Source organism: Arvicanthis niloticus, chromosome 17 (genome assembly GCF_011762505.2).
Source record: "Arvicanthis niloticus isolate mArvNil1 chromosome 17, mArvNil1.pat.X, whole genome shotgun sequence".
NCBI classification, from domain to species: Eukaryota; Metazoa; Chordata; class Mammalia; order Rodentia; family Muridae; genus Arvicanthis; species Arvicanthis niloticus.
The window spans coordinates 52,150,313-52,177,555 of NC_047674.1; the positions used below are offsets into that span (position 1 = coordinate 52,150,313).

Consider the following 27,243-nt stretch of genomic DNA (forward strand, 5'->3'; position numbering starts at 1 on the left):
TGGAGGCAGAAGCTGATACAGAGGCCATGGACAGATGCTGCTAACTATCTGGCTCTACATGGCTTGATCAGCTTTTCCTATAGAATCCAGAACCACTAGCCTGGGAATAGTATCACCCACAATGGACTGGCCCCTCCCCCATTATCACTAATTGAGAAAATGCCTTATACCTGGATCTCATGGAGACATTTTCTCAACTGAGGCTCCTTCCTCTCTGATAACTCTAGCCTATATCAAGGTGACACAGCTCAGCCACCATTAAAACATAGCCCATAAGCAACCTTTGGTAGAGAGACACTGGTATATACTAAAATTAGCAGAGGAATCTTGCACATCTGAGTGGGTTCCTTCTATAGACAGGACCACCAGGTCTCTCCAGTGAGCTGAAGGACATAGTTCGGGGATCCCTGGCTAAGATTAGTCAGCTGGGGACCATAGAGCCACTGTGCCAAGACACTTCTGAGGTCACAGCACAATGAATAGTTCCCCCCCCCCCCGCCTCCCACACACACACACAGTTTCAGTGTCCTGGTTTGAACAAAGCATTATGTAATAATTTTGATTACAGTGGTCACTAACTATGAGTTACTGGTTTCTCCATCTTCCTTTCCTTACACCACATATATTTATGCCACACAAAGAGAACTAATTCTCCATGTAATTCTTAGTAAAAAATCATCTTACTTGGCTGGCAAGGTTCTGAGCCCTAAATCAAATACATGAAAAAAACATGAAACACATATGTGCACCACATGCATATTGATGAAGAAATAAAACTTCATCGCCCTAATACCATGTTTAGTTGCTTCTGGTATGAACTGCCCATGTAAAACTCTCACTTATATCATTTATATATTTATATGATTTTTTTGGTCATTTAATGATGTTTATAACCCTTAAATGCTACTGGCAAGAGGGAGTGTAAGTTAGTTCAACTGCTATGAAAACCAGTATGGAGGTTCTCCAGGAACTGAAATTAGATCTACAATGGGAGCCAGCTATCTCACACCTGAAGGACAACACTTCAATTCTCTTCCCTTTAATAGACAAAGCTTCTTTCTGATTTCCTGCCATTTTTCCTAAGACTACATGAGAGAGACCAGCAAAAAATAACTCAGGACAAAAGCCATAAAAGATGAAAGCTGTGTTAGACCCTGTTTCTCTCTGCCCTTGGTGGGCTAGCCTGGGAGCTCAATCTAGAAGGCTGGAAGCTGGATTCTCTTTGATGAATTTACAGTCTGTAACTAAGGCTGCCCCCCTTAGAGAAAGTATTCATTCTATTCCTACCCCCATTTCCTCTCCGTTTCTTTAACCATCTCAGGAGTTCATTGTAAGAAGAAATGGGCATGTATGGAAGGGGGAGCCATGCTCAAGGCTGAGCTGTGTCCATTTGTTTGCCTATAAATTCCCAATTAGAAATGTAGTCACTGTAGACAGTGGTGCTCCAGAGTTAGACTCTGTTAGCTGTGGCCGTAGTTGGTTTTGTCAGTCTGGTTCAGCCTTAGGTGGTGTTGACTCTCATGTTTCAGTTTGGAAAGGCTTTTGTTTAGATACCTTGTATCCTGGGGTTTGGGGCAGGGGATTGAGGCAATCGTTTTTTATTTATTTATTTATTTATTTATTTATTATTTTTATTTTGAATATCAAGAAAGTTGAACCTGAGTAATTTGCATGCGGTTTCAGCATTCAAGCCCACCCTGTTTTATGTCATCTGATCAGGAAGAACAAACATGGAATCTGAGTGAGGTGGAAAAGGAGAAATGGGAGGAGGGGCAGGGCGGATAGAGAACCTCAAGAAGCAGGAAAACTGCACTGTTAGATTTAACGATTTCATCATGAAAGCTCCTGGAGCCTGCCTCTTTAAGGAACACCGAGGCCACTTCAATTTCATGGCCAGAAATAAGTAAGAAGATTCGACACTGCATTTGCAACGTTGCTTTGATCGTATGCCAAGTGGGAAAATGATCGGATTAGACTTCAAATTGCCCATCTTCAAAGGACGTGATGGGGAACTTATTTAGAATTTAGCCTTTTAATTTAACATAAGACTTCCTAAACATGTGCTCATCAATTATTGAAAGACCAGCGAGAAAGCAGGCCTTATCTCCACCTGAAGAATCTGGAACACCACCTATATTAAATTCCATTTCTTCTGCTTTTTTTTTAAAGTTAATGTGTGTGTGTGTGTGTGTGTGTGTGTGTGTGTGTGTTGCACACATGCATGTGTGTGTGTTCATGAATGTGCCTGTAGAGGCCAGAAGGGTGTGTCAGATCTCCCAGAGTTACAGTTGATTGTGGTTAGCCCATTGTAGGTGCTGGGAACCCAAGCACAAGTTCTCTGCAGGAGAAACAAACTCCTTTAACCATTGAGCCATCCGTCCAGTCCCCCTCTTTCCCCACCTTCTAAGTTCATCACCGTGTGGTGTTCCTGGCAGATGTATTTACCAAGATGAGCCTGCAAGCTGGAAAGCATCAGCAGGCCCTTGACCTGCAGTTTTTGAAAGCAAACACAGTCTATTCCCAGAAGCTTCTTACCATAAAAATAAATGTAAGACTCATGCATGCACCATTTTTAGAAAGATGATCAAGTTAATATGAATATATAAATCTTTGATTATGTTGCCCTCCTGCTTAGAGACACAGTCTCACTTGCATGCATCTAATTAAACACATATTCTATATACCATCTACTCTCTGCACTCTTTCTTAACACTGCCCCCGACAGACACACACCCATAATGACACAGTCACCTGACAAGTGATGTTGAGTTTTTCAAAGGCTCTAAGGAAGTAAAAATTAAACCTGGACAGAGGAACGGGATGTGATTAAGAATGTATCAGATTCAATCATGCCTTCCCCAAAGCATCTTTATATGGAGGATCCTAATATATTTGGCTAGTACATGTAGAGGATCTGACTTGATAAATCAATAGAACAGATACTCCAAAAGGTGGCACGTGAGTCACGAGGCTATTCTCCCAACATTAACTCACTCATTGCTCTACCAAGTGAGCTCTCTTTGGAGTCCAAACATCCTATACGGATTATGGTCAGTAGTCACTGAGAAATGAGCAAGACATAAAAAGACAATGACATCCTTCCTGTTCTTGAAATCCAAGGTAATGAGGGAGCCTTTGCCCTCATTAACTAACCTTCAGTGAGAACACAGTGGAAGGAACTCCAAACCTGAGTGAGGCTGGGGAAAGGCTGCTCAGGTGTGAAAGCTAAGCTGGATTTAAATAAACACTTCAGAGTTACCTAAAACAAAATGGCGCATCCAGGAGAAGAGTGAACAGGGGTGAAAAAGAGAGCCTGGAGAGAGGAACAACCTTCCTTTGGGACCTTTAAGTGAAGTTTGCCTGGAATCTAGGGAACAGGGTGGGACAGTGGTGGGGTAGGAGGTTGGTAGTGTAAGTGGTAACCACCTTCTAAATGGCCTTGAGTGCTAGGCTGCACCTCATTTTGAAAAGCCATTAACAGATGTTTTAGAAAGGAAGGGTCATGTTTGGGATTTCCTTTCCTCCCTAGCAGTGATCTTTCTAGGCTGCTTTTCAAGTGTCCCAGTGGTAAGCATGCCTAGAACAGACACAGGATCAGCTTTGGGGAGCTCAGAAATCAGTGGCAACATGAAGACAGTAGTGGGGATAATGGCTGAAGAACAGTGACTTCAGAGAATTGAGGGGCTGTTGAGTGTTTAATATCAGCGAGGGAGACGAAGGGGCAGGACATTTAGGTTCTGGTTTGAACAACTGGGAAGATGGGGGCATGTTTATAGAGACAGATAAATAGCAATTTATAACTTGGCTTTAGGTCCATTAGATTTAAGGTACTTATGGTGTATCTCACAGCATCCACTCAGGAGACAATGGAATATGGGGTGTCATGCCTGAGGCATCATTCACCATATTGTCTGAGACAGGGTTTATACTGGCCTTAAACTTGACAAGTAATCTAGGCTGGCTGGCCTGTGAACCTGAGGGATCCTCTTGTCTCTGCCATTTCAACTCTGGTATAACAAATATACATCACATGATTTGTTTTTTATATCATAGTTTGGGATCAATGTCAGGTTTTCACTCAGCAAGCACTTTACTGACACTTGTGAAGCTTTTCAGAAAAAAAAAAAAGAAATGTCTGTGGCTAACTGGGTATACTGGCTGGTTTTGTATGTCAGCTCGACATAAGCTAAAGTTATGAGAGAGGAAGGAGCCTCAGTTGAGGAGATGCCTCCATGAGATCCAGCTGTAAACCATTTTCTCAATTAATGTTCAATGGTGGACGGTGACATCCCCAGGCTGGTTGTCCTGAGTTCTAAAAGAAAGCAGCCTGAGGAAGCCACATGAAGCCAGAAAGCAGCAGCCCTCCATGGCCTCTGCATCAGCTTCTGCCTCCAGGTTTCTGCCCTGCTTAAGTTCCTGTCCTGACTTCCTTCAGTAATGAACAGCAATATGGAAGTGTAAGCCAAACTCTTTGCTTCCCCAACTTGCTTTTTGGTCATGGTATTTTGTTGCAGCAACAGGGATCCTAAGGCAGACATGTGGGCTCTACATTTTAAGAGTATAACCACACACACGCAAAAAAAAAAAAAAAAAAAATCAGGTTAGTGTATTTATAGGCAATTTTATATGATGCATATAAACATTTCTATTTGTTCTCTATAGTCTTAAATGATTATGGACAGAGGGATTGGTAGATATACACAGAAACATGGGCAAAAATTGAACTGAATATAGACACAGTGATATTTCTAGAGCTATAACTAATAGGCCAAACATAGACATAGAAATAGAATATTTTCTACCTTCTAATTATTAATTAGGAATTAATAACAACAGCTCACATACTTATACTGTGCTCAGCCCCTCAAATACCTTAGTTATATTGGCTTACTTCATAGTCAGGACACCTCTGAAAGATGGATACTGCCAGTGTTCCTATGCTATATATAATAACTATTTTGAGTTTCTGGTTGTATAGTAAGTGCCCTCCATTAGAGCCAGTAGAACATGCCCAATCCCACTTTTTCTGTATATGTAGGTGTCATTTATTCAGTGTCTCTCATTTCTTTATCCCCATGTCATCTCAGTTAAGTTTCCAGGAGCCAGCTGTGCAGGACATGGCAACCCTTCCATCGGTAATGATCTTGTATTTAGGTAACATCTGGACCAGAGATGAGACAATGCATGCATTAGTGATAAGAGGGTCTGGACAAAGAGATCATGATGGGTTAAATCCAGACATAAGAACCACCACATGCAGATTAGGTATCTCCTTCCCAACAGTCTTGACAGCAAGGCCCGCTGAGAGGCCTGTCAAAGCCAGAATCACTCTAGTGATGGGATTTGCCTGTGACAGTTCATGATAGCCATGAAAAGGTAATAAATGTTTTCCTTCTTTGACAGTTTTTAGGTTTTCTCTTGTGAATTTGTGATGCCCAGTTTTTTATTAAGGTAATTTAAGCCTTCAAGGATACTAATTGTTAAACACTAGAAACTATGTAAGGGATGTGGTGTGGTTTCACAGAAGATAAAATCTCCACTGAACTTCCCAAATAGCCATCTCACAAGTACAGCACTGGCTCTTTATGGTGAGGAGGAAACTCGGATTCTTCATCTTTGTCTTGGGAATTCTGGGCTCCTTGACATGTTACCGGCATTATGTACACAGTATAACTAGCTTGAGTTTGCTAGCTGCCTAACAGTGCAGTTATCTGGCTTGCAGTGGCTTCCTATGCTTAGACAAAAACTCTAGCATGGACAACTCCAACCTCAAATGTTTTTAAGGAGTTAGGGAGAGAACCATCAGAAGTTAGGGTTGGTGCACTGTCTGACTGAATTAAAGGCAGTGTTAACTATTTGAGATTTTAACAGTGTTTTCTAAAATCCTCTCAGATTCTGTGGCACCCACCAGGCAGAATGTCTTGAGCACTTCCTCAGTTTTATTGAGAGCATAAAGGGAAAGGTTGTTGATTTAGGAGTTAGTATTTGCTGATGTTTTCATCAGAAACACACCATCCACCAGTCTGTTGCATTAACAAGAATGTTGCTTATTCCTCATCCCTTTATGAGGATGGTGGACAGATCCAATGTCCTAGTTTTAAGATCAGAGCCATCTTTGCCTTTTAGACTCCATGAACTGTAGAATGAGTGAGTGTTTCTTTGCCCAGCGTGTCTTTGCAAAGATGGTGGGTGTTATGTTGGCTCAGCTGTGACAGGTGTCATGACTATGAGGACATTGTTCAACTTCATTGAACATATCCTCTAGACTCTAATCATTCTTTCCCTCTCATCTCCCCCTTCTGCTTACTCAGCTTCTATCTTGACTTGTGTTACCCTATCATGTGTTTATAGGTATGCTTGAATACCTATTAAATATGAGGCACAAACAGGACAAATACTGGTTGCAGATATGAAGTAAGAAACTTAAATAAGACTTGCTGCCTGTCAAAGTTTGGAGGGGAGGGGCCATGAAGGCCCACCCATAGCTGAGAAGCTATTGACAATGGCTAATGAGGAAGGGAAGGTCAGCTCTTTTCAGGGATTCATTCCTTGAGAGGCCACCCACACTCTCATAGATGGCCCCAAACCTGTGGACCTACAGGAAGCTCCAAGTACATTCAGTAAGTTCTTTGTTAAAATGGGCACATCTGGGGCTAGAGATGGTTCAGTGCTATAGAGCACTGGCTGCTCTTGAGAAGGAACCAAGTTTAGTTTCTAGCACCCACATGGTGCCTCACAACCACTTATAACTCCAGTTTTGGGGTTCTGACACTCTATTCTGGCCTCTGAAGACATCAGGCACACACATCATGCATCGTGCTCATGGTTATAAGTGCTCATAAACATATACTACAAGTATGGGCATATGAAGCTCGAAGGGACAAATAGGGATCGATTCGGGATGAATTGGAGGGAAGGGAACTGGGAGTGAATTTGATCAAAATATTACAGATGTATAGAATTCTTAGACTATAAAAAATTAGAAAACGTAAATTTGCATCCAGACCCGTCAAGTGTCAAGCTAAGTCCCCAGGCTGCACTGACAAAAGCCGAATCCGTCAAAAAGTAGAAAACTTAAAATCTTCCAACTAATGGAGGGCATGTGATAAATAAGCAGAAGAGGGGACCATTTGGTGGAGAAGACACTGTCGAGAAAGGAGAGGGCTGAGCCCAGCGCTGTGGGAAGGATAAAAAAGAACACAGTACAAGGGATGTATATGAATACTGCAGCAAAGCTCACCACACTGCAAACTTACAAAAGGAGGAACCTCCTGGGGCTGAAGGCACGGGTCAGAGCTTACACAGCTCTCACAGAGGGCTCCCGCTTGGTTCCTACTGCCCATTTCCGGTAGTTCACCAGCTGTAACAGCTCCAAGTGATGCAATGCCTTCTTCTCACACCTACCCACCCCCACCTCGACTTCTCACATGTTCTTTTTTTTTTTTTTACTAGCTGTTATGTGTGTTGCCAATGATAAACCACAAGCTTTAAAGCCCAAATTCATTCTGGAAAAATTGTATCCATCAGATTTTTTTTTTTTTTTTTTTTTTTTTTTTTTTTTTTTTTTTTTTTTGTAATCCATATTCTTGGTTGTCATTTTAGAATCACATAATTACACTCATCATTTTATAAGACCATATGACTTAGGCAAGTTATTTTACATGACAGTAACTACTATTATAAAATCATGCAGGGGTTGAAAATAAACTCCGCTGAAAGTACAAAATTAGATCCGTGAGCCTTGACATAGTTAAAGTGTTGTTTCGTTGTGGCTTCAGAGCCCGAGCTGCAGCCACCGTCAGAAGCAACTATTTTTCAAGCACTGTAGTATCAAGGAAGAGCAGCCACATCCCTGAGAGGCTATTCTGTACACTGAGAGGCTACAATGTACACTTTCCCCACTGCGTGTTCCTACACTGTCCAGTCACAGAATCCTAGTGCATTGAAGCTGGATGGAAAATTACAAGTGAGATGATTTGCAAACCTGGAAAGCAATGACAATCTTCTGACCATATCTTGTCATTTTTCAGAAAACAGAAATCTCTCCTAATAAGGTTATGATATACAAAAGGCCTATTTTACTGTTGCTTTGAAATACAGTTTGTAAGTAAATATTTTCCAACTTCTATTTTATGTCTGGTACGATCAATGTTAAGAGAGAAAAATCCAACACTATCAAAGCTCATTCTTTTGGCTCTTGAGAAATTTCTGAGAGTTCAGTGTCCTAAGACCAAATATTAGAGACAGCCATGATGGGACAGCATAGAGGCTACAGGGAGATCTCACAGCCAAATCTGAGGGATTCCACAGTGAAGAAAACTGTTGGGTGGAGAACCACATTTAACTGGGTGCTTGGCTGGCACTGGACATCAACATAGTAATAGATTTGCTGCAATGGAGGTTGAAGACCCCTGTGGCTGGTCTTTCTGTGTAATTGTTTTGTCTACGGGTACATTGATGGGCTGGATGTGTTGTGTCTTCCTCCAGCCAGATTGTCTTGTATCCCATTTATTGCCTCAAAATATGAAAATTTATAATGTCACTAATGGAAACCTCCTCATTCTTGGCTAGATCTCACTCACCCTCAATGCAAGCTCCTGAAAACATGTAGAGGGCCTTCCAAGCACACAGCAGACGTTTATAATTATCAACACCCTAGGTATAAAGCCTTATATGGTCCAATGAAATCCATCGGCTGATGTGGGTGGGATGCTATGGGTGGGGCTTCATGGCCCCTCCCCTCCAAACTTTGACAGGCATCAAGCCTTATTTAAGTTTCTTACTTCATATCTGCTATCAGCCCCTGAGCACTGAGCTGGATCTCCATGTACGGGTATCAGGAGCTCCTTCTGTGGCTCTGTTCTCTAGGCTGGGCCCAGTACCGTATAAGAGTAAACACTAGCTCAAGAGCAATGGAGAATCAAAGGTGCATTTGCTTCTCTCTGCTTGGGAGAGTGGATGTGTGTGACTAGCATCTTGGTACCCGCTTTGACTTTCCCCACAATGATGAACTGTAACTTGGAGTTATACTCTAAATAAACCATTTCGTTCTTATTTCCCTAGCTTTTTGTCAAGATATTTTTTTTTTTTTGTCACAGCAACAGAAATGAAATAGGCACTAAGGTTAGAAGCTGAGACCAGACAACCATGGTACGCTATTGAAGATCAGCAGACAGCTAGCGCTGCTGGTTGGCCAAGGACTTTCAAAATGGAGAACACAATAGGGCCATCTGCTAAAGCCCTTGGCCCAGCTCTTTTGACTGTTTTTCCTCTAACACGAGCACTTAAGGTTGTCAGCTCAAACTGATAAGCATCATATTAAAAAAATAATAGTAATATGCAAAAAACGGATATTCACTGAGGGACAACGCTCACCCTCCACTAGCCAGTTGCTTTTTCTTAGACCTTGGTGAGGAGATGAAGAGGTAGAACCTCTCAATTGGAAAAATAAGTGAGCCAGAGAGAGAACTCAAAAATTTGGTCCTAAAACACATGCTAAATGAAAGATGAGTTCTTAACATCCTACCCCATCTCATTCCTGAGGACTCTCATAACTAATCAAACCACTGGTGACATTTTGACCAGCTCAGAGCACTCCTGCTGTGCAAAGAGAAAAGGTGCTAATTATCAGAACTCCTGTCTGGAAAAGCACAGGACTGGGAGAAAGAATTCCTAAGGAATTCCTTGGAGTGGTAACTAAAAGCCCAGGCTTTGGGGCTGGCTTATCCCAAGACTCGAGAGATGATGGGGCAAAACCCATTATTCTGCCTATAGCAAAGAAAAATGCTTGATTTGCTACTGTCAGGAAAAGAGAAAAGAACAAAGACAGAAAAGAGGGAGAACGAATCTATCCAGTGTCTATAAGCATAAAGAAGCAAAGCAAGCCTCTAGCTTTGAATAGACGTTCCATGTTGTTGGGATGGAATGACATATTGACATACAAGGGAAAGAGTGGGCAGACATGGGAGTTAAGAGGTATGGTGGGTTCAGCCTGGGGTGTTGCTAGATTTGGAAGGACCACAGGCATGTACAAAAATGGCTAGGACAAAAATCTTCTGGATGCCAGAGAGACAGGAAGCTCTTCCCTGACATCAGGGGTCTGTTCTAAAAGCCTGCAGGACTCATGAGTTCCAAACTCCACACCATCCTCTTTCCTGTGGTCACAGCACATTTTATAGCTCTCCTTCCTTTACTTACACTAACAACATTTCTTCCCATTAGTCTAGTAGTCTGATTCTTCACACAGTTCCAAAGCACCTCTGAAACTAGGGCCTTTGGGACTTTGACTGGTCTTAACTTGCTGAGTGAGCCAGGAATATTCATTTGTAAAATGATGTGAGCAAGGAGGGAAAGGTTAAATTCACCATCCACTAGGCCAACTTGAGGTTAAAGTTCTATGAACCCGGGGCTCGAGAGACTGCTTAATAAGTAAGGTTTCCAGTTACAGCAGGGATGAGGGTGGCATGCAGCTGTAACACCAGCACTGGGGATGGGGCGGGGACAAGTGGATTCTGGGGGTCATTGCCCACCCAGTCTAGCTGAAATGATGGCTTCCAGTTCACCGGGAGATTGTACCTCAAAAGCCAAGGTGGAAACAGACTGAGAACAACACTGGGCATCAACTGTTGGCCTCTACCTGTGCACAACACATGGGGATATTTACTCCACACACATAAAGCTCTATGAATCTTGTAGAATCCATTGTTCACACATTTCAACAAAATACAAGTTGACTGTTGAAATTTAAAAATCAGGATGTTTTCTAAATTGTAGAAATTATTTTCTTAAGATACATTTTACACTTAAAACTGTACAGTGCTTAATATACACTGTTTTTCTACTTGTAAGTTCTTTTTTAAGGTTAAAAAGAACTCTATTGGTAGGGTTAATTATATAACACACACATGTTTAGTTCTCGGAATTTCCTTTTTATTCCTTTGGGACCCCTCTGGGTGTTCTCCTGTTTGCTTCTGTGTTGGACTCCCATGTTAAATTTTTGACAACTACCTGTCAGAGCAAAATAACCCCCATCAGTTGTAGCCTTAAAAAACCTAAGGAGGGACCATCCCTTGTGCTGAGTGAACATTTAATACGTGTTTGCCAGTAGAATTAAGATTGTGTGTTTAATTAAACATTTTTAATCATTGTTTTGTATCATAGAGTCTTGGCTATGCTGCAGGGAGAAAAAAAAACCAAAATATTAGTGGTTTGATGCAATAAATGTTGCTTGGTTGGTTTATTTATTTTTTTAATGCCAAAACAAAGTTGGCTATAGGTCATATGAAGAACACTCCTTCTCTTCCTCATGGCTACCCAGGCTAAGGAAGCTTATGTTTCTGGTCACTGTGTCTTCTGTTTTAACTTTCTGTTTCCAACAACTTACCAGGGTTACCTGCTTTTGTCACGTGACACCCATGACCAAATGGATTTCTTTCTCTGTTTTTATCAGGAAAAATTCGAAGGACTGTTCCGGACCTATGATGAATGTGTGACGTTCCAGCTGTTTAAGAGTTTCCGACGGGTTCGAATAAATTTCAGCCACCCCAAATCTGCAGCCCGTGCCCGGATAGAGCTTCATGAGACCCAGTTCAGAGGGAAGAAGCTAAAACTCTACTTTGCCCAGGTAATTCTTCACCCTGCTGTTTTGGCCCAACAGTTTAGAGGGTGTGTTGCTTTTGCAGTAGAACCAGGTTCAATTTCCAGCACCCACATGGCCTCCTCTGACCCTTTAGGATGCCAGACACACACAGGATGCATATACGTAAATGTGGGCATTCACATACATTTAAATTTAGAAGTATAAAAGGTCATTGTTAATTGAAAAGTAAATAAATTAAATTAAATTAAATTAAAATGTAAATGGGAGCCTGGGGAGACAGTTATGCAGTTAAGAAAGCTGGCTGCTCTTCCAGACGACATGAGTTTGATTCCTAACCCTTATATGTTGTCTCATAATTGTCTGTAATCCTTGTTCCAGGGGATTCAATGCCCTCCCTCTTCTAGCCCCCATGGGTACTACATACCCATGGATAGGTTTGTTGTTACAGTTAGTTAATGAAGAAATTAATTTAATGGTTGTCCAAGACCTGCCCAAGATAAGCCAGTCAACATTCTAGCATGGAGAGAAAAGGGGGACCATAAGTCCCCACCTCCAGTTGAGAGGCTTTTGACGGTTGATAGATGCTAGGGGAGGGAAGATGTTTCCTTGATGGTGTGACCTCTGGTAGGTTGAGTATGTTCCAGGATATGGTCCCACATCCATGCTTACATGGATGTCAGCACAAATTGGACTCAGTGGATATGAAAGCATAAAGAACATGAAGAAGGGAAAGGAATGGAAGCAAATCTGATCAAAATACATTTATACATGTATGAAATCCTCTGAGTTTATGTTTTTAAAACAAGGAGAGACACAGATAGTGAGTCCCAGATTGAACAGTATCCGTGTCTTAGGACAGAGGCTTTTAAGAGCTACCAAGCTAAGCTCTAACTAGGACAAGTCACAGAACCTCAATGGGACTCAGCATCCTCATCTATAAGATGGCAATGATGACATTATCAACCCATATAGCTGCTATGAAGATGGCATGAAAAGCTGTGTGCAGCAGTGTCTAGATCTTGGTAAAGGGACAATAACTTCCAGCTAGGAACTGCAATAGAACTGAGCTCACCACAGTTGACTCCTAAGCTTCCAGGGTTGTGATTAACGTTTAAATGATAAGATTAATGGTGTGCTAAACACATTGATGACAAAGAGTTACAAATCCATGAAAATTAATACATCAATACATTGATGTTACAAATCCATGAAAATTAATTTTATGTTTTGTAAAACCAAATGCTCTCTATTCTAAATAGGGATAGGTAGTTCTTAGGGATGTTCATGAAGCCCACTGCACTAGTTGTTAATATCCATTCTCCATCAAGGCTTTATCCATCACTAGGCAACAGTCACTTCTCAAGTATGGCTTCAGCTGCAGACTCCTGCTAAAATCCTACATCTCTTGTGAATTCATGTAGCTAGAACAGTCTTAGATCATCATTTATTAAAACCTCTATCAGAACCAGTTGTGTCAGCTGCAGACTCCTGCTAAAATCCTACATCTCTTACAAATTCACGTAGCTAGGACAATCTTAGATCATCATTTATTAAAAACCTGCATCAGGACAAGTTGTGATGGCATATGCCTGTGATTCCAGAACTCTAGAGCCTGAGGCAGGTGACCTTGCATTCGAGGCCAGCCTGAGCTACACAGTAAACCTTATCTCAAAAGACTGTGTGTGTGTGTGTGTGTGTGTTCACAATAATATATAATATATTGCTTATGCAGATAGATGATAGATAGGTTTATAGACACATGATACATACATATATACATGATAGACATGTACATAGATTCATAGCTATATAGATACATGATAGATAAATACATGAGATAGATAGATAGATAGATAGATAGATAGATAGATAGATAGATAGATAGGATTCCATTAAAAGATAACATGGAGTTATCATGTGACTCAGACATACTCTTCTAGGTACTAAAAATAGGGAACTCAAAGAAATATTGAGGCAGGACTACACATAGCAGCACTGCTCACAGTGCACCAACAGTAAGAACTGCCTAGAGTTGTTCAACCGATAAAGAAATAAAGAGCCTATAGTATGCCCACACAAAGGAATATTATTCAGCTGTTAAAAAAAAGAAATATTGATAATATATCACCAAATAATGCACCTTTAAAATGTGATGGGAAGCAAGACACAAAAGTTCGCCCATTCTATGGTTTCATTCTCATAAAAGAGCTAGGTAAGTTTAGAGAAGTAGACACAACTTGACAACCGTCAGAGGGTAGTAGGAAACCAAATTGGTAGTCGTCATTTAAGGGGTGCATAGTTATCTTTAGAGAAATGGAAAGGGTTAGGGCAGTTGTTCTCTACCTTCCTAATTCTGGAACCCTTCAACACAACTCTTCATGATGTGGTGACCCCCAATCACAAAATCATTTTTGTTGCTCTTTGATAACTGTAATTTTGCTACTATTATGTATTATAATGCAAATATGTGTGTTTTCTGGTGTTCTTAGGCAGCGCTCTGGCTTGCTCACCATCTAGCCTAACCTTATTGATGTGATCAAGGTTAAAAAAAAAAAAAAAAAACAAGGGCACTGGTACCTAAGGAAGGACATCAGAGGTTATCCACTAGCTTCCACATGTACACACTCACAAGTGCACACAACGTAGTGCAGGGCTCAGCAACATGCTTTAGAAGCCCTCTAGGCGACCCTGGTGCCCATTAAAAGATGGAAGCTGTTGTTTTAAGGATTAAGTCAAACAATAAGTTCAGCACACCATGTGCTGGAAGGAATGATTGCCACTGCAGTCTGGCCCTCAGTGAAGACCTGCTCAGCTGCAAGTGTAGACAGTCACGTGTCTCATTATCTTGTTTGAAAGGTCCAGACCCCAGAGACAGATGGAGACAAACTGCATTTGGCACCCCCACAGCCTGCCAAACAGTTCCTCATCTCACCCCCTTCATCTCCTCCTGTTGGCTGGAAGCCTATCAGCGATGCCACACCAGTCCTCAACTATGACCTCCTTTATGCCGTGGCCAAACTAGGACCAGGTAAGTGCTTGCCCTTTCTTAAAACTAACCATTTGTCAGCAGCCTAGAACTGCCAAGTAAAATGAACAAGCTTGAATGCATAGGTTTTCTGTCACACCTGCATTTCAATGGATTCCTTGCTCCCTGTAGACAATGGGAGGCAGGGATGATGGATGAGGATGCTGTACCCAGCTCTGCACCTTCTGCAAAGCAACACAGGAGCCTCTGCTAAGAAGATTCGGATTCTGGGTTGCATTGAAGGACTTAAATGCAGAAACAGCTACCTAGTGTTGGGATTTCCCTGTATATCCTGAGATATGCAGAGGAAGATCCTCTCTCATCTGGCAAAAGGCTACCTTGCTGTCTTGACAGTTTTATTGCTGCCACAGAGTATGCATCCTGGAATCCTCTAATATGTGACATCCTTCTTACAAAAATGAAGACTTCCAAGTCCTGCAAGAAGTCAATGAAAATGTGTGTGTGTGTGTGTGTGTGTGTGTGTGTGTGTGTGTGTGTGTGTGCACATATATGTATACATATATATCTATGTATGCAGTCATATTGTTCCAATGTTGATATACTGTAGCTTAATTGTTCATTCTAGTTACAGGCATTTACTGCCATACTTTTTTGCTCTTCTGTGGAGGATGTTTGAATTATTCCCAAATTTTTGTATTATAATCAAAGCATTAGCATTCTTGTCTGGATCTCTTTATGTACCTCTCTAGTGTTATCACAGATTTTATACCCAACAGTGATACCATCTCTGATTTCAGCTGATGAAGCTCCTTTGTACTTCAGATTACTTTTCCTTGTCTTCTACAGAGAAAGGAAATGATTGGAATGGAAGGGACAAGAATCAGCACTGTAAAAAGGAGGGATGAATAGTGGCCCTTAAGTCAGTTCTTTGTGTTAGTGGTTCTTCTAGAGTAACTCAGGACTTGAAGAAAACAACCCCAATAGCCTGAGTCTACCCTAAGAGAGGTAAAGTTTAGAAATCTCCAGTGATTCTAACCTACAGGTGAGTTTAAGAGCTGCTGGTACTCTAGATGCAAAATTCTAAGAATAATGAACTTATAATACAGTCTCCCCAGTATGTATTACACAGCCAGAGAAGTGTTTGATTCAGTCACCCATCCTAGAAACCTGATTCTCATGTGCACCATATGTTGTCAACCATGGGAATTAGGGTGAGCAATGGTCCTGGTTTGCCAACAATGGAAAGATTTCTGGGATGTGGGATTTCTGTGTCAAAACCAGAAAATTCCTAAGAAGAAGCAGTCACCCTACTGTGTTCAGTAAAGATGGGGTCTGGTTTGATTAATTATCATTCTCTCTGAAGGAATGGCTTGTGTGTTCAATATGGAGCCTTCCCCAGAAGAAAGCTTCTCCTGGTAGAGCCACAAGCCACTTGGTTTCTGGGCCCTTAGAAATGACCATGGTTTCACCCTCAGAGAGCCACTGTGAGAAGCAGTTGATGTGCAGGGTAGGCTGGTGAGGGAGGTGATGTCATTTATGAGTGCCTGGTTCACTTTCTGGAGTCCCAGATCTACAGTCTCCATTTAGGAAGGTCCATGACTCTGGAGGGCAGTAGCATGGTGACATGTACAAAGACACATTTTCTTAAGTCAAGCCTTAGAAGGCCATTACCCATCACAGAGGCAAGAACTCTCTAAAGCCAAGAGGACTCTGCTGGCTGCCAGCTTGACTCAGCTATGAACAGGTACACAGGAATGGACATGTTAGATAGTTGTTCTGGATAGCAGCACATAGAATTTCCAAGGCCCTGGCAGACTAAGTTACATTTTACAGGACTGGAGACTGGGGTCCCAGGATGAGAACATCAATTACTAAAAACACTGCCAGGTAATTACAAAGGTTTGCTAACCATCCTTCACTGTGTGTGTGTGTGTGTGTGTGTGTGTGTGTGTGTGCATGTCCTCACATGCACATATATGTATATCTGAATATAGACTAGAGATCAAATTCTAGTACCATTCTTCAGGCATCATCTACCATGTTTGTTTGTTAGGACTGGATCTTGCATGGCTTGGAACTCGATAAGTAAGCTGACTGGCCAGAGATTCTTGGGGACCCAGCTGTCTCTCCCTTCTCAGCACTGGGTGTATAAGTGCCTACCATCATGCCCACATGGGCTCTGGACAGTAGGTGCTAATGTTTACACAGCAAGCCCTTCATCAGCTGGAAGCCATATTCTAGCCTGGTCTTTGTTCTTTACCAATGTGGCTCCTTGGTATACAATGTGCTGGGATCGCAGCTCAACTGACCCGTGCTCTGCCTACTGAGAGCTAGTAATCCAGTAAAATCTAGTCCTTTTGTTGTTTTGTTTTATCAAGAATATAAACTTTCATTTGGAGCTGGTGTCAACAGAGAGTAGAACAGAGAGGAGCTGAGGGCTAGTCTCAGCCTTCCTCAGTCACTGTCAAGGATGGGTATGACCTAAATGAGAGAAGGAAGGGGTACATAGAACAGATTAGGCCCTAGCAGAAATACTTGTAGAACCTGCCACAAAGGAGGCAGAGAGGAAATGACCTCAAACAGTCAGAGAAGGAGGGTGGTTCCTGGGAATGTTGAGTACAAGTGATTGACGGTGTTCAAATGCAGGCTAACCTATGGCCTTCACCTCCTTACCTCACATAAATGTACATTGTACCATTTTGTGAGTTCCCTAGAGCTCTTGTCGTCTGCATGATGGACTAGGGGACTGAGCTATGACAGATGGATTTTCTCAGGGTAATGCAGCTGGGTAGTTGTCTCTTCTGATTCCAGGCAGGGAATGAAGCTCCACCCCTTGGCCAGATGGTTTTCTGTTGTGGAGTATTGCCAACCGTTAGGCCTGTTCTGCTTGAACACAGGGTAACTTCGGTTCTAACCCTGAGTTGATGGTGATCTTTAACAGTCTTTCAGAAAGCCTGACCCAGTGTATAGGGTGCACAAAGGTAGACCAGTTCACTGCCACATGCAATAGCAAACACCAAGGTCACCAACATATAGGGTTTCCTCCTTTGCAAGGACAACGAGGGCTGTGTCTTTGGAACATCTGCAACCTGAATGGATTTTGGGTTTTGTTGTTGTTGTTGTTTTGACATTATTATCTGCATTCCTTGCTAGCAGTTTGATGCTGTTTCTCTTTGCCCCCATATCCCGTGTGGATAAAGAACTTGTCTCCAGTAGTGGGGCTGAAAACATTCTGGTGCTAAAAGAGAATACCCAAGACCTAATGATTTATAAAAAGAGAGAGGTTTGTTTGGGCTAGTAGTTCTGAAGGCTAGGAAGCCCAGGAACATAATGTGAGCAGCTGCTCTCTCCTATGTCATCCAGAGGACATGAGGCAGCCAGGGGTGGAAGAATACATCCCTATTACTAGGGTTTGGAAGGCAGAAGCAGGTAGATCTATGTGAGTTGGAGCCAGCCTACTCTAATGGCAAGTTTCTGGCCTATATTCATTCATTCAGATAGATAGATAGATAGATAGATAGATAGATAGATAGATAGATAGATAGATAGATACCCCATCTTTAAAACAAAGACTCCACAGAGGATATGGGTTTGGGACATGTTCTACAACAACCCACTCTTGTGGTAACTAAGCCTCATGAATATGAGATTGGCATTCATCCATTCACTGGCACTCAGCCATCATGACCCAGATGCATCTGTGGGGATCTAATATATGAGCTTATGGTGGACCATTAAGCTACAGAAGAGGCTATTTCAGGCACAACTATACACACTGAATTACCCCAGCATAGTACCACAAGAATTTTTTTTTTTTAAATCACACTTGTCTTCCATGTGGCACTTTACAAAAATACTCCCTTCTCCTGTAGACATTCTTCAACTTCGGCTCTTCCCTGCCTTTTAAAAGGAATGTCTATGCTTTATCCATGATGGCATTCTCTGCTCCCGCTAGCACCTGGCACATAGTAGATGCTCAATAAATATCAGGTGGCTGAATACTTAAATAAATGCTTATCTCAGATGTTAGGCTCCTTAGAGATGGTATCTTCAGCAGCGAACTGTTGCATTTTGTGGCTTTAGCCAGACTGAGTCAGACAGCAGTTAACTAATGTTAGCAATAACAAAAGGACTTCCAGCATTGCCATTAAAAATGATTCCATAAAGTTCATTTCTTTAATCCTTTGGAAGAACAATTTCAGTGACAAAATATAACTCATTCCGTGTTAAAAGAGAATGACCCAAGTTCCGGTGTTTAAAAACAAAATATTTCTATAAATTGTTTGAGAATTTCATACAATGTGTTTTGATCATATTTAGCCCCCTATTGCTCCCCATAACCCTTTTCGGATCTACTCACTACCTTCCCCACCCACTTCCAACTTGTGTCCTTTTAAAAAAAAAAAAAAATTACCCTCAGAGTTCAATCTTACTCTCGTGAGTATGAGACTATCCTCTGCAGTACAGTCAAGCTACCAGGGCCCATGCCCTTAAAGAAGATAGACCCACCCTTTCCCAGAAACCACCAAGTGTTCCTACCTCCCTATTGGGGTTGGGTGTTCATGCTCCCCTTCCCTCTGTATGCTAAAAGATTGCCTGCCTTGATCTTTGAAGGTCTGGTTCAGGCAGCTATAGCTCCTGTGAGTTCATGAGGGCAGAGGTCATTGAGCATATCCAGAAGACACCTGCTCCCCCTCCTTCCCACCTCAAGCTCTTACAATCTTTCTATCCCTTTCCCCCCAGTGATTCCCAATCTTGGAAAAGGTGATGGGAATCGCTGTCCCTTGTGGCTGAACACTCCACAGGCATTTATTCTCTGCACTTGGATCAGTTGTGAGTTTCTGAATTAACCAACATCCATTGCATATACCCCAGGCCTTTTTTTTTTCAGGGGCGGGGGCTACATCTCTGCTTTACTAAAATAGCCATTTGGGGCCCAGAGCACAGAATTGGCTCCCATCTGCTCTGTTCATGGGGTGTTTGCAGTCTCTAAGAAATGGGGCCTTCCTGTGCTTTGTTTAATACCGATCCCAAGGCTTCTGACCTGGTAATGAGCTAAAATTCTTTGTTTCTATTTGTCTTGTGGTATCTGCTCTGCCGAATTTGAGAAGCAGTACGGGGCTATATTCTTTTGGTAATATAATAGGAAAGAAAGGAAAAAAATAAAATCCCAGCCCAGCAAAGCCAGTGTGTCCACAGCAGCGGGCATAAATGGTAAATAGACTGCCAACCAAGTAAATGGGATGCTGATCTGGGCAGATGTGAAGTGCCAGCCTTTGTTCTGCTCTCTGGAGGGCACAGAAGGTCATGCTCACTGCCACTGAGAATGCCCACAGGGAGATCTGAAAACATTGTCTATTCTCTTCTCCCCTCCTGCTATTTTTAGCTCTGCATAGCGAGATCAATTTTAGTTAACAGCAGAGGAGAGTTTTAAATGGTGCTTCAGTTTCAAGTTGCCCATGTGTGGTATATTTAGATGCCCTCTCCCCCAACCCCCACGATTTCTACTCTATCAAAACATGTCATCGTAAAGAAGCTTGGCTGCAGCCACTGCTCAGCACACAGTCTCCCTTCAAGTGGAAAATATCTCTCACTAATTAATGTAACCCACAAGGAAGACATATCTATTTCAGGCTCTGAGTCAGAGGTAAGGAGAATTCTCTTATAAATATAAATTGGCACCCATACTTTGGGTGTATGGTGTGAGTACTGCACGAAGATTCACCTCATGTTCCAAGATGGATATGCTCTGATCACGGGTGTGAAGTGTACAGGCAACAGCCAGCATCCTCAGTCAGTATATTCTCCAACCATGGCTCCACACACACAGGGGATGCAGAGCTCTGATCCTCCAACAGGCAGTCAGCAGCTATTGGTTCCTTTCCAAGAGTTTTCTCAGAAGAAGGGAGTCACACTTGTGGAAAAGTCTTCCTTCTCAACCAGGTCCCCGATGTATCTTAATTCTGCAGAGCAGCAACATACAACCCTCACATGTCTTATTTTGTCCATCCTTTCTCCCTCTGTCTTTGTACCATGAATTCAGGCCTTCAGCCTACCAATACACTCTGTGAAGTTACCTGGGTCTTACAGGTCTAAGGGGGACTAAAGCTAAATGGCCACCATTATGCAGTGGGAAGGAGAGACCCATGGAAGAGGTGAATTGCTTTTGTGATAAATCTGGGAATTCATCCTCTCCCAGGTCTTCCTCTCTTTCATCCTCTTCAGAAACAGGACAGAGAGGGAAGATGCTAGAAATCAAAGTGAGATGTGATCATATTACGTCTACCCCTACACCACGCAGACCCCTCACCTATGCACAGGAAGGAATATGACAGTGACAGTGACACTGTGGTAATCAGCCTGGACCGGAACACACTGCTCCTCTCCTGGGCTGACCAACGTTGAGTATAAACATGTGCAAACAGCACAGAATCAGAGAAAAGCCTTTACAGACAAGTGTAATTCTTTGAAATGCCTCTTTAATTCCAGTCTTCCTTACTATCCTTAAAAGTATGTTCTGTCTCTGCTCTTGGGTTATCTCGTGAATTGGGCCAGTGAGAGGGCTTAGCAGGTAACAGTCCTTGCTGCCAAGCCAGATGGCCTAAGTTCAATTCCCCAGGCCCCACTTGGTGGAAGGAGAGAACTGACTTCTGAAAGTTGTCCTCTGACATCCACACACTCTGTGGTACATGCACACAGGTTCACAGATCCACGCTAAATAAATAAGTAAATAAGTAAATAAATAAATAAACTAATAAATAAATAAATAAATAAATAAATGCATGTTTTAAAAACATTTTAAATCTAGTGAATAGGCAGCTACTAAATGGCTGTAATTTTCAGTGTTCAATATCCTCTGCTTTTCATACTTGGTCTTTTCTAGCTGCAAAGAATATTTACCATGAAGTCGGGCTCTCTTCTTGCTTTTGGGATAATGACTGCAACTCAAGGTGTGTGTTTGAGTTGCATTCTAGACTGCATCTTTTATGTGCTGTATGATCTGAAGCAAGTTGTTTATCCTTCTGTCCCACCAGTCATGATGAAACCCACATCACAGAACTGTATAATAAGCATTTACTTTATTATATAACATACTTGGAGACTTAGCTATGTGCCTAGAATTTAAGAAGTGCCCCATAACACAGTTTTCACTGAATTTAAGGAGCATGCCAGGTTTCAAAGGACATACACTAAGCAAAGCAGACAGCTGCTCAAAACGGTGTTCAGCTTGATTGAAAAGATAGAAGAGTGATCAAAGTGTAGAGGAACATTCATATGTGTGTTGGTTACCACCGACGGAGGCAGTAGAAAGGGGCCCTCATCATAGGTGTGGGAATACAGACAGAACCTACATGATGCTTTGGTCACAATCTGAAGGGAGTCAGCACTGACTGAAGTGGAGCCTTAGCTGCTTCTCCAGTCCCCATCTCCTCCTCCTCCTTCTCTTCTTCCTCCTTCTTCTTCTCCCTCCTCCTCCTCTTCTTCCTCCTCCTTCTTCTTCTCTCTCCTCCTCTTCCTCCTCCTCCACCACCACTGTCATTGTCGTCGTCATCATCATCATCATCATCATCATCATCATCATCATCATCATCATCATCTAAAAGACTTCAGAAACTTAAGCTGTTCCAGACACTGGGAGAGTACCAGGATGGACTAGAGAGCATGAGCTATTCTTCAACTAAGGAACAAGCTTTGGGCTCAGTAGTTTCTTTGCCTTCCATTCTACTATAGTGATTCCCAACTGCCCTGGGTGTATACTAGACCTTACACGGGTGACTATTAACAGCTCAGTGCCCTCTGTAAGTCAACCCTGTATGTATTGACCAATACATAGTGTATATTCACTCATCAGTCTACAACGTGACCTCAGTGGGTAAGGGTCCTTGCTCTGCAAGCATGAAAACCTAAGTTCAAATATACTGTTCCCATATAACTTCCAGACATGGATAGCTATGCCTGGAACTGGGTTAGTATTGGGAAGATTGAATCAGGCAGATTCTGAGAGCTGGCTGGCTGGCTGGCTGGCTAGCTTAGCTGAAACTAAGCTTCTGGTTCTGTGAGAAACCCACTCCCAAGACAATAACACAGCAAGTGACGGCAACACACACACACATACATATTCATACATACACACATACATTCATACATATACACACATACACAGTCATACATATACACACTCACATATACACACTCACACATACACACACCCTCACACATACACACACACATACTCACACATAATATACACATGTACACACTCACATATACATACACACATGTGCAAATATCACTCCAATGAGATAATTATGGATACAAAATATGATACATTTAAATAGTAGAATCGAATGGTTCAGACAACCTGAGGAAAAGATCCAAGATCTCACTAAAATAGCAACTTGCAGTTTTCTATCTCAGACATAGAGGTACGGATATGGGTAAGAAGAGAGAGGAAAAAGGAGAGAGATTTACCAATGACAATTCAGAAAATGGAGACCAGTAACTTGGGGGAATGAATGAGTCTGTCTTCATGCTCAGGTTCCATGGTGCCCAGCTCTGCAGTGATATTGGGACACAGCCTGTCTTTCAGCTCTTAGGCTTCCTCATGACCCACTGAGTCAAAGCTCTTTGCAACTGTTTCATTGCTTGGTTATTTAAATGCTGTATGATTAGCTCATCATATAGGAAACAGATTATTTGAGCAGCACTGACCACAAAGACATTCTCCCAAGTAATTACTATCATGCATCTTGGGAGAGCTTTATATAGTCAGCATGAATTCTTCTCCACTGTATCCTAGGAACGCGGGTGCTAACCTCCTTGCATTGATAAATGCTCAGTTATACAACTTCCTCTGAGTCATGTTATTAGTGTGTGATAATACAGCATCGCCATCTGTTGTTTCAAGAAGACTAGTTGCTGTGGTGAGAAAAACAACAGGAAGTGCTCCAGGTGGCTGGAAGTTTCAAAAGTTCTACCAGTTGGGGTCTTTGCCTAGCGGGTGTTAGAAGGAACACATGTGGAAATGCTTCAGAGTCACATTGAGGAAAGCGCCAAGACTGATCAGAAGTGGTGGATGATGGGAAAGGAATTGAGGGGTGCCTGGCTCTAAGAATTTTCATAGAGATGCCTGGAAGGGTAATAGAACGAGCTTTGAGGGAAACCCAGGCAGAAAAGAAACAAGGTAGACAAGGTTATGATACAACCCATATGAGATATCTGAGCATGAGTGGGTACTTACGTAGATGTCAGGTAATCAGTATGAGGCCCTGCCAGGAAATATACTCCTACGTTAAGGGGGTCAGTGTGAACAAGTAAGAATCTTCCAGAAGAGTAGGAGGTGCTAAGGAACAAAGCACCCTACACTGTTAAACTGCTATTGGAAAGCCCCCAGGACAGAGATTCTATCTGTTCCTCATCAGGACATATGTTAGGGACTAGTCCCAAAGTGCTGAAGTCTCAGGAGGGTTTCTTCTTCCTTTCATTAATTAGAAAGGGTTATTATTTTGTCTTCCTAAGCATTGAAATCTATACAGTCTTTTTTTTTTTTTCTTTTTGGTTTTTTCGAGACAAGGTTTCTCTGTATAGCCTTGGCTGTCCTGGAACTCACTTTGTAGACCAGGCTGGCCTCGAACTCAGAAATCCACCTGCCTCTGCCTGAAGGCTTGCGCCACCACTGCCTGGTGAAATCTATACAGTCTTGACTCTGCTTTATTGTGTACACCACCTCCTGACCATTGCATCTTTGTGAGACACTGGTATTTACAAACAGTAATCTCAGTGAGGAAGTCTAGAGAAAATGCAGGATGCATTCAGTCACTGCCTAGAGCCAAAGCTGACATTATGGCCACCCCTGTGTCAATTAGACTGGAAAGCACTACCACACAGGATCCTTCAGGACCCTGCTCATTACAGGCGGGAGGCGTCTTGCCTGAAATACAGTCCCTCCTTCATACCACCGGAACTGGGGACATTGTCACCACCCACTCAAGAAGCTAGAGGACAGAAGTTGGGCATCTATCTTGGACAGCAGCCAAGCCTCAGTCAGTGTCCGAGGCCTGAGTGAGCATTTGACTCCTGCCCACAAGCTAGTTTTTCATGTGTCTCAGCAGAGGTCAAGGGAAAACACTGACTGGTACATTTTTTGATGACTTTTGGCCCTGGCCTCCTTTCTGTACACAGGAGGCAGGACAATCTACTGCAGACAAAGGAGCAAGCAGGTGACAGATGACTACTTTTTTTGTCCCATAAAAGAAACTGGTCTGAATGTCCTGTCCTCGTGGCACCATGGCAAAGACTGTCCCCACCCTGGGTGGAAAAAGCTTGACACAAGCTCTTTGTCCCCAACTAAGCACAGTTGTTCCCTTTGAATAGTGACAACATTGACGTCAACCTTCATGGTGGAAGAATTAGCTGAAGCCCGAGGGGAAAGAGAAGCCAAAAAAAGAAAAATCCAATCCAGGAAAGCTAAGGCCATTTCTTTTTATTTTGTAGGCACTCAGCAGATGTTAAGCTTTGCGGGATTTTGATAGTAACAAAGTTTCCCAAAATAGCACAATGAGATGTCAGCCTTAATGGGACCACAGCCAGAAAACATCCCTTATGACTGTGCAGTCTGACTTGATTAACGTAACCGAAGATGCTTTGCACCCCACATGCAGAGACTGTACCAGAGGGGGGCAAACTGCTACTCAGTTCTGGGTTCTGCTTCCTCCATGCCAGAGGTGTGAACAAGGTGCAGGGGGGAGTGCCTTGGAAGAAGCACCCCGTTATCTTAGCCAAGATGAAGAAGAGACCTAACTAAGGCGAGCTTTCCTTGTGTGCATCATTGCAGTTGTAAAGGGCTGGGGGAGAAAGAAGAGGAAGGGAGGACAGGAGAAGAGAAGGAATGAGGAGGGCATGAAGTGAGAGGAAGGAAAGGGAAGTGGGAGTAGAAGATGGGAAGAAAGAAGAAATTAGAGAGGAAAGGGAGGAGGGGGAAGAAAGGAGGAAGGGGAAGGGAAGGGAAGGAAAAAGGAAGCTAGGAATGGTAGAGTGTGCTAAGAATACCAGCACTTCAGAGACTGGGACAGAAGGATTACAAGTTCAAAACCAGCCTGAATTACATAGTGAGTTCCAGGACAGCCTGGGTTACATAGTGAGTTCTAGGACAGCCTGGATTACATAGTGAGTTCCAGGACAGCCTGGGTTACATAGTGAGTTCTAGGATAGCCTGGGTTATAAGATGCTATCTTCTCTCTAACAAGAATAGCTTTCTTGCTTAAAGACGAGAAAAGGGCCAAGGTTCATGCTGGCCTGTATCACCGCTGTCATCCACACCAGCCTTAGGTTTCGTGACCTTCATATTCATGCTTCTGTTACCCACCTCCCTCTCTGTCTGTCTCTTTGTCTCTCTCTCTCTCTCTCTTACACACACACACACACACACACACACACACACACACACACACATACACGCACCTCCACTAGATCAGAGTCAGCAGGGTTGCTGAACCTACTGGTGTTTGTTTGTTAGCAAGCACTTCTAGTAAGTTCTGTCTCCAAGAACCAGTGCTCAGAGATGCCTCAAGCCATCTCCTGCACCCCTCAGATAAAACTAGTTCCAAGATGGTTCCTCCTATCAGCAGCACCCAAATAGATTCTTCTGCCTTAAAAAAAAAAATAAATTGGGACAAAATACCACCATGATGATAAATTCCACTCAATCCATCTCATTTAATACAACATTAAATGGGCCACAAGATGCCCACAGTGATTTCAAAGGGGATTACTCCCTTGCTGGGTTAAGGCTTGCTTTCCATTCCAGCTTGCCACATGGCTGGGTGCAAACAAGGGCAGCCTGCCGACTGGTCCTTATCAGCTAACTTGGACCAAAGATGTGATACTTGCAGCAGTCCTATCTGTAATTTCTATACATGTAACTCACAGTCTCCATGCACTGCAGAGCAACTCCTCTGCCTGCTTCTATTGACTTTGCTTCCAGATTACTTAGGAGCCATCATACTCTGTTTTCCTGGGCTAGTCACTGACACGAATGTTCCTACTGGACACAGTGGGATGCTGATGGGAATGCTGACGGACGATCTGATAAAGAGCTTCCCGCCTCAGAGACAGAAGAGACAGTTGAGTAAGCAAAGCACTGACCATGCAAATAGGAGGACCTGAGTTCAGATATCTAGAGCCCACAGAGAGCCAGAGACTCTAGTGTGTGTCTATAGTCCTAGTGTTCCTATGCCAAGAGGGAAGCTATAAATGGGGGAATCCCAAGTACTCATGGCTCAGCTAGCCTGGTGTACCTGCAGCAAATAAGAGGCGCTCTCTCAAACAAGGAAGTAGATAAGACTACCCAAGGCTATCCTGTGATCTCCACACCTGTACCTACAGGAACAAGTAAGCATGTGTGTGCATGCAAACACACATACACACAACTTGAAAAGGAATACAACTTTTTTTTTGACTCAGTACAAAGCAGAGTGGAGCTGCATTAGTTTGCCCTGCTGTCAAACAAAGCACCATAATGAGAATGGCTTCTACAACAAGACTCGTTGACCTGCATTTCTGGAGGCTCCAAGATCAAGGTGTGTTACAGGACTACACACTCTCTGAACGTGTTAGAGAAGGACCTGTTCCTCCCTCTTTCCTAGCTTCTGGTCGTACC

The 27,243-nt window shown here is 42.7% G+C and overlaps 1 protein-coding gene across 3 annotated transcripts in view; it reads left to right on the forward strand.

Moving 5' to 3' along the window:
- Positions 1–27,243, forward strand: part of Rcan2 (regulator of calcineurin 2) — a 219,971-nt gene that overhangs the window by 186,586 nt on the left and 6,142 nt on the right. For all 3 annotated transcript variants that reach the window (XM_034521636.2, XM_076915246.1, XM_034521637.2), the window contains 2 exons: positions 11,450–11,623; positions 14,456–14,627. In XM_034521636.2, the coding sequence (XP_034377527.1) occupies positions 11,450–11,623; positions 14,456–14,627 (346 nt within the window). The remainder of the gene's footprint in view (positions 1–11,449; positions 11,624–14,455; positions 14,628–27,243) is intronic.